The sequence below is a fragment of the Mesoplodon densirostris genome, chromosome 14 (genome assembly GCF_025265405.1).
Source record: "Mesoplodon densirostris isolate mMesDen1 chromosome 14, mMesDen1 primary haplotype, whole genome shotgun sequence".
NCBI lineage: Eukaryota > Metazoa > Chordata > Mammalia > Artiodactyla > Ziphiidae > Mesoplodon > Mesoplodon densirostris.
This window is the reverse complement of record NC_082674.1, coordinates 38,969,464-38,977,531: the sequence shown is the minus strand read 5'-3', so window position 1 is coordinate 38,977,531 and position 8,068 is coordinate 38,969,464. Positions and strand designations below refer to the sequence as shown.

Below are 8,068 nucleotides of genomic sequence, written 5' to 3'. Positions count from 1 at the left end.
GGCCTGGATTCTCACCACACCCCCCTCCCCTGGCGCTTTCCCCCAGGTGCTGAAGATGCCCCACTGGCAGTGCCTTTGGGGCAGTCTCTCCTGTTCGGGTGGCACGTCTGGCCCTGGCTTCTCCCAGCCAGGCTCTGGAGGCAGCAGGGGTCTCCGGCCCTCTCTGGACCCCTCTGCTCCCTCCCACCCCCCTCCAGGCTGTGGCCACGCCTCCGCAAGGCTTTAGCACCCTCCCCAAGCCCTCATCACAATCTCCTCAGTGGGCCCCTCCCTCCCACTGCCCTCCCCACCTGTGCGTCCCCGCCCAGCCTTCATGACCTCTCAGGCCTCTGCCTGGTCTCCAGGGCTCCCTCAAGGCCTGTCCCATGGGTTAGGTAGATAAATGAACACACTGCTTCACACAAACCTGCTTTCCCTTCATGGGCCTCTTTATTCAAGACCTTTGTTTTGAATTGTCAAGCAACTTGCCCAGCCCCACTGAGGCTTCCTATAAGGAATGCTTCAAGTCAAAATGCATTTGTTGCCTTTGCCTTTCCTATTGCCAAGGACTCACTACCAACATCTTTGGGCATCCCAATGTAAACCAACAGCATTTGCTTTTTCTTGTTTATTTTTTTTCTAACAGAATTCCAGAATAAAAATAGATCTCTATCATATATATATATATATTTATACACATACATACACATATAGAGATCCTTCAACCAGGCGGGATGAAGGATCTGGTGTCCTTACAGTGTCCCTTGGCCTGGCATGGGAAGGCTAGAGGCGCAGGCTCTCCCTGGTAGCACCTGGGGGTGTGTAGTGCTGAGCCAGGGCTGGGAGGGGGGTAGGTCTCCAACAGCCTCTCCCCTCGCCTCCGAGGAACAGACGGGGCTCTGATGAGCCAGGGCAGCCCTCACCTGACCTTTCCACACACCTTCAAGTGAGAGATGTGCCACACGGGGCTTTAAAACTGAAACCCAAAGTGCAGATAAGAAAGGAGTTCCCTGATAGGCCTGTGGGGGCTGCCTTCCTGGGGAGAGTTCCAAGAGCATCACGCAGCAGGGCTAGGGGAGCCAGCAGGGAAGACACCACCCACCAGGACCCCGGTAGGGACGGGTGTCACATACACAGAGGCCTGCACAACCAGGGAGGGGCTAGGCTCGGGCCCTTCCTTGGGTCTCTAATTACAGTCCCTGTTTGGCCCCAGGCAGGGGGAAGCAAATGGCCAGGGCGGGGCTTGGGTCACCCGAGAGAGCCTGAGGTGAAAATGGGCTGTGGATGGTGAGCGGTGTTAAGGGCAGTCCTAGAGATTGCCAATCTCCACATTATAACCCCTAGAGGAATCTACACTGTACCCATTGCCCAGAAAGGTAAGGCTTGAAGGAGTGAGGTGTTGATGCAAGGAAGGGCTGGGTCCAGCGGCCATGTTTGTAGCCCAGGGCCTGAGGAGGTGGCTGAGGCCTGTTTCTAGAGAGATGGAGGTGGGCAGAAATGGAATGGCCAGTCAGTGCCCCTGGCCAGACACCAGAGGCCCCAAAGGCACTTGGCAACAGAGGGGGAGATTATAGGCGGGCCCAAGCAAAGAGGGGCAAGGCCAGGCACTGTCCACTAACTTAAACCTGGGAGAGGACCCAGAGGTCCATCCTCTTCCCGCTTGCCAGCAGATTCTTCAAGCCATGACTGCCCTGGGCAACGACCTGACAGTGGGGTGTGAGGCCAGGGCCATGGGGCTCCCCCAGGCACCGAGGCCTGGTGAGGGCAGGGGGTGCAGTACAGCTGTGAGGCTCCCCCACTAGCACTCCTGGGGAACAAGTCCAGTCACCATGACTCTAAGTCACTTAGGGTTCAAGCAGACTGCCTCCCGAGGGGCCGAGGAAGGAACCCAGGAGAAAGAACCCTCTTGGCCCAGCCAAAGGGCAGCTCGTCTTTGGCGTGGGGAGCAGAGAGCTGAGGTTCGAGACTAAAGCTCGTGCAAAGCCGGGAAATCCAGGGCCAGAGATACAAGGAGGGTGGCAGGTGCAGTACAGGGGCTTTTAGACGGGCCGGGGGAGGTACCCAAGCCTCACAGACCCTTACTGCGCATTTAGAGGATGCACAGATACACTGGGGAGCATCCCCCGTGTTGGCCTCCCAGCTACTTCCTTGCTCATAAACGCCACGAAGTCTGAGTCCCAAGGAACAAGGGATTTGTTTCTGATGCAGACCTGGTCCACCCTGCTCCAGATGAGCAGCTCCCAGTTCCCGCTGGCCCTGGAGGGAAAGCAGGGGTGCGGTGGGGGCGGGGAGGCGAGGAGAACTAGGACTGCAGCCTGCAGACACGTTCCGTAGCGATGTATCTCCCTGAGGCCCCGTACCTCCCCTGACCCACGCTCCCTGCTGCCCGCCTGCCCGCTGGGCAGCTCCCTCCCTCCCAGAAGCTGCGAGGCCGTGTCAGAGCTCCCTGGGGATGACGGAGAAGGGCAGCACTGGGCTGCTGGCCTCCAGTTCGAGGGCGGTGAGGAAGCAGTCGACGGCGGCCCCGCTCTGGCCCTGGGCCTGCAGCACGTCGCCCAGGCCCTGCCACGCCTCGTGGCAGGTGCTGTGCCTCTCCACGGCGTCCCGTAGCACCTTCTGGGCCAGGCTCTTGTGGCCCAGCTGACTCAGCATCACACCCTGGGGAGCAAGCACAGGACGGGGTGAGTGAGGCTGTCCCGGGGCAGGGGCATCCTGGCCATCGGGGTAAGGAGGGGAAGCAGCACGGCCACGAGCCAGACAGGGCCCTGCATCTCAGGCTCGGGTACTGTCAAGTGACCTTGCCCTTGACCCATGCAAACCCTCTCTGTGTCCATCCCAGCCTTGCTTCCAGCCCGGCCTCCCGGGTCACCCACTGTGGCAGCTCTGATCCTCCTTGCCCCAGGGGATGGGCTTTAAGGTCAGCAGACCTGGCTTCGGGCCTCCCCATTACAGCTGAGGGATCCCGGGCAAGTCACCCCTCTCTGGCCCTCAGTTTTCTCATCTGTAAATGGGAGAGACCACTGTGCCCACCTCTAGGGTTGTTGTGAAGTTTACACGACAGTATAGGCAAAGCACTTGAACCGTGCCTGACGTGCGTGAGCTCTCAGTCAACGGATCTGTTACCCCAAGGCCCCGTGCTGCACTGTGGCGCTGTCCTCCCCAGGGGCCTGTGAGACCAAGGAGTGTGCGCTACAGGCCTGGGGAGGACCTCAAGCCTGTGGGTGAATGGACAGCTCCCGTGCCCGCATCGGTAGCCTGTCTTCCTGGGACCTAGAGCCCATCCCAGCCTGGCCAGGCAGGTGAGGGTCACAGGAGGAGAGTCAGATGGCCAGGGAACCAGGGACAGATGCTGGGTGAAAGGAGGGCCTCTGGGAGGGGATCAGGGCTGCCCGGGAAGCTTGGCCCTGTTGTTTGGAGAGATAGATAGAGGAAGTGACAGGAACTGTCACAGAGTTGGGAAGTGAAACTGGCACCTTGTCCCCCTCTACGTCCACCCACACTGGGAGGGGTATGAGGAGGTGGGGTGGACAGGGTGCTGAGCAGGGGGAAGGGCCAGGGTCCTCTTTCGACCTCCAGTCCCAGAAAGACTGCTTTGCACCATCCCACTAATCTGTATCCCAGCCCTCAAAGGTGCCATAGGATAGCAGCATGGGGGGGCCATCCTCTCATTCAGACATGAGGTAAAGCCCAAACAACAGCGACTTCCTGGACAGGGAATGGGGGTGGGGAGCTGCCTTCTGTGTGCCTGGAGCCCCCTCTTGGGTGCCCGCCCACTGGCGGCCATGTACATTTTTAGCTGGAACATTTTCCTCCTCACCACACTCCCCAGAGCTAGGCCCTCCGTTGCTATGGAGACCCACTGGGGAAGATGCACATGGCTGATTTCATAAAGTCTTCCGAGGGCTTGGAATACGACCAATTAGGCAAGAGTGAAAGATGGGGCTCAGGAAGCCCTAGGAAAAGCCTCCCTCTCTGAAGGCACTGGCTGGCGGTCTGGTGGCCAGGGGGAGGGAAAGGAAGGGGAGCTCTTCAACCGGGGATGAAGCTGTCCCCAGGGGACCACAGGGATGGGGGAGGACAGGGGAACCAAGGGCAGGGTAGAGCCTCAGGCAGGGCTCCTGGATCTGGCCAGATGGGTGCAGTGCTGACTCAGGGCTGTCCAGGACCAGTGGGCAGTGTCCAGTCTGGCCAGTAGGGCTCCAGGCCAAGCGGCTCTGTCCACATGGCCTGGGAGCTGGACCCTGAGCAGCTCATGATGGAACAGGGCCCACAAGGAGGAGGGCAGGAAGGCGAGACAACAGGCCGCCAGACACCAAAATTAAGCACCAAAAATGGAAGGTTTGAGCCCTGTGAGTGCTGCCCATGGGGGAGCAACAGAGGACAGATGGGGAAGGCCAGTGGGGCCACCCAGGGTGGGGGCGGGGCCACAGTGGCTTTTACACACCAAGTTTTCTATATTGAGCTTCCATGTGAGATTTTTGTTTGAAAAGAGGGCTTTATAGCTAAAAACAAGTTTGAAAACCCCTGATCTCAAGAAGTATGTAGGTGTTTGGGAAGGGGCCAGATGTGTCTGCAGGCTGAACAGGGTGTGTGTGTGTGTGTTGGTTTTACTCGTGGTTTAGGAGGTTTGTGGCAGGCTCCTCTGTATGTTCTATGTAGAGGAAAAAACCCCAGGGCTGCACAGCCAGAAGACCTGGCCAGGTTAGAATCCCAGCTGTGCCACTGACAAGTGCCATGACCATGGGGAAGTGGCCCATTTTCTCTGAGCTGCTGTTCCCTCATCTGTAAACCAGGGGGTAGAATAGTCCTACCTCGTAGGCTATTGTGAGGATTCTGCAAGGATGAATTTGGAATTATATAGCAGGGGTGCATGGTGGGCTGACGGCAAACGGAAGTGTCCCCAGGATGAACAGAGGGTCCTGGGTGGAGGGGCGGGGAGGGCACAGAAGAGCGGATTTCTCTGGAGGGCAAGGCTCCCTGTGAGGGAACACTGTGTGGCTGGCGTGGGGTTGGATCACATCCCCCCGACCCTGGGGTGCTGACCCGAGAGCCTGAAAGGAGACACCGGGGTCAGGCTGGGGTCTGGAGGCCCAGGGCCTGTAACAGGATCTGCTGCCACCTGCCCGAGACACCAGCCCGTTGGGTTCATGTTTGGTAGCAACTCGGAGCTGTTTGCTGCCTGACAACTGGGTGGGGCCCTGCCCCAGGAGGATGGGAGGTCTCACCTGCTCTCCCAAAGCCCGGCGCTGAGCCGAGGGCCTGCCGTCAGTCACCCCACCCCCAGCTGCCCCGAGAACAGGTCTCCAGGGAGATGGTGGGAACACAGAACTGGTGTCTCAATTCCATCCAAATATCCCGGCTGACCCCTTCCCTCCCTGTGCCGAGAGAAGAGACCAGACCTGCTAAGTGACCCTCAGCTTCTGATGCTTGACCTGATGGTGGTGGAGCTTGGCGCCTATAGCCGGAGCTCAGGGAGGGGCAGGGCTATGGGGGAGTCCCCAGAAATTCCCGAGGTCATCCATTCCCTCTTCCTTCCCTCCCTTCCTGGATCTCAGGAAGGAGGGATTCATCTCATGCACCGGGGACCCTGCTCCTCCAGGAAGTCTGTCTTTCTTGCCTAAGGGCAGCACCTGCTGCCACACCACCGCCTGGAGGGTATATGCTCCTCACTGCAGCTCTCCAGTGCCATCCCTGACCCCACCCCCTTAGGCTGAGAGAGACAGGGTCCCCAGCTCCTGCCTGCTCCGTGATTTCCCACAGGACAGCAGCTCAAAAGAGTTTGGGGGGATGGTGGTGGTCCCGGATGCAAAGCCAGGCACACCAGAGGCTGTTATGCATACTTAGTGACCTGCTTAGGGCCACAAAGGCAGGCAGCCTGAGGGCCGCCTCCCTGGCTAGGGTCTGGTCTCAGACTCCCCCTGTTAGGAACCCAGGTTCTCTGGGGAAGTACAGGTTGGGGTCAGGGGCCGCAGCCTGGGATGGGGGTGAAGGGGAGCGGGGGTCCTGCCTGCCTTTTGGAGAATTACCACTGCGCACCATCTCAACCGGTTGATTCAGTGCCTGACGCTGTCCCCCAGAGGGGAGGGGCGGCAGGAAGGTCCCGGCTGTGTGAGCCTTTTTCTTCTTTGGGGGGAGGGCGGCCCTGGGAAGCAGCCCAGAGGGCTAGGCAGCTGCAGGCCAGGCTGAGGGCTCCCTCCCCACCCCTACCCTCAAGTATTTATAGAAGTTATTTTGGGAATTTTCTTTCTGAGCTCAAGGCACATTCCTGGGATTCTATAACAGCCTTTCCAGCTGGGAAGCCGGGAATCAGCTGGAGGCTGCTGGAGCCTCCTGGTCCCTGGAGCCCCCTGCTTGGGGACCATGGGGCTGCAGGAAGGAGCCCATGGCGGGACAACCTCTGAGGCTGCTCCAAGGCTCCCTCCCTTCACCCACCCCAGGGGTGGGGATGGGAGGGGAGGGGGGCTGACACACCCTTCAGGGAGGCCCACATTCCAGCCGAGCTCACAGCTCTCTCCATGCACTCCCGGATCCTCCCAGGTGTATCAGCCCCTACCCGTCCAACCACACTGGGAATGTGGAATCTGTCCCGGCTGAGAACCTAGCCCACACATCACCACATCCCGCCTGGAGCTGGGGCAGCTCCATCCAGGCCCACAGGCTGGTCCTACCTCCTGGTGGGGGGAAGGGTATGACTCCTTCTAGACCCACCCGAGACCTGGATGATGAGCTCCCACCCAGAGCTCCCCTTGGCTCTCTCTCACAGGAAGAGGCCTCGGCTCAGAGTGCCCCCAGACTCACTCAGAGCCCAGCCTAGCTGGGGGGCTTGTGGGGCAGCAGAGGTGGCTGTGCTCTTCACAGGCCGGAACTCACGCCTGTCCCTTCCTCCTCACGCCTGTCCCTTCCTCCTCCTGGGGCCTCCACAGGTGAGATGTCGTGAACACCAGCGGGGCCCCTCGGCTGGGGGTGGCGTCTGTCTTCAGAGGGCCACAGCCAGGCTCAAGGACAAGCACCGGCTTGGTCAGAGGGCGGGCACAGCCTGCGGGGGAGGGGGTCTTGCCAGTCCCCCTTCTAGGCAGGGGGCTGGGCCTTTTCGGGTTGGTTTCAGGCTCTGGGCTGGCTGGGGGCTCTGCCCACCCCGGAGCACAGCCAGGCCCACAGGGCCAGGCCAGGAGGCTGCAGCGAGGCTTCTGGACTTTGGATTCTAGAAGTGAACACCCTGTGATGGGCAGTGAGAGGGGGACCCCATGGCAGGTGCTCCTCTCTAAGCAGGAGCCAGAGCCGAAGGGGGTGGTGATGGCCTATCTGTGGGGTGTGCTGGCCTTCTGCACAAGGGCAAAGGCCTGAACCCTGCTACACCCTCCAGACATGTCTTTCCGACCACTGATTCTGGGGTTAAATTAAGCTAACAGTGCTTAACCATGGCTCTGAGCTGAGTCTGTGACACTGCCAGAAAGCTTCCTGTCCACTTCCTAATCAGGGTTGGTGTGGACTTCGGGAGTCCACACACCGGCCTAAGGTTTGCCTAAAGTCCTGGGTCAGAGGCAGGGGGACCCGCCTCCACGAGCCCGGGGCACGGGCTCAGGGGGGTGCTGGGGCTGTGCCAGCATGGGCATGAGGCGGGCTGGGGGTGGCCGCTGGACACAGGAGGCCCAGGCTGAGGGGACACGCCCTGGCACCTCCCACCCCTCCTCCCTTCTCCACTGCCGCATCAGGGAATACAGACCGCAGGCAGCACTGCGGAGGGACCAGGAAGAGAGCTCCCATTAAAACCACTGCACTAGGAGGTCACATGGCCAAGAAGACATTCCTATTGAGTTTTCCCGCCACACAGAAGCAATATTCCTGCCCCACTGGAGCTGGGGAGACTCCGCTGATAAGGGGCTGTGTGTGTGCAAGAACTCAGCTTCTACACACACACACACACACACACAAACACACATGCGCGCAAGACTTCCAGGTCCTCTCAGCCCTCTGCCACGGCTCAGGAAGCCAACAAGGAAGAAGAAGCCTAGAGCAGGCGGGCTGTCCTGCATGCGGAGGCATGGGGCCCTGGAACCAGAGACCTTGCTGTTCTATGTACTGCCCGCCT

General features: G+C 60.0%; 1 protein-coding gene across 1 annotated transcript in view; it reads right to left on the bottom strand.

Moving 5' to 3' along the window:
• Positions 1–406: 406 nt before the first annotated feature.
• The window catches only part of TTC7A (tetratricopeptide repeat domain 7A), a 124,972-nt gene continuing 117,310 nt past the window's right edge, over positions 407–8,068 (bottom strand). Inside the window, exon 20 of the mRNA XM_060116855.1 lies at positions 407–2,637. Within this exon, the coding sequence (XP_059972838.1) occupies positions 2,416–2,637 (222 nt within the window). The 3' untranslated portion in view covers positions 407–2,415. The remainder of the gene's footprint in view (positions 2,638–8,068) is intronic.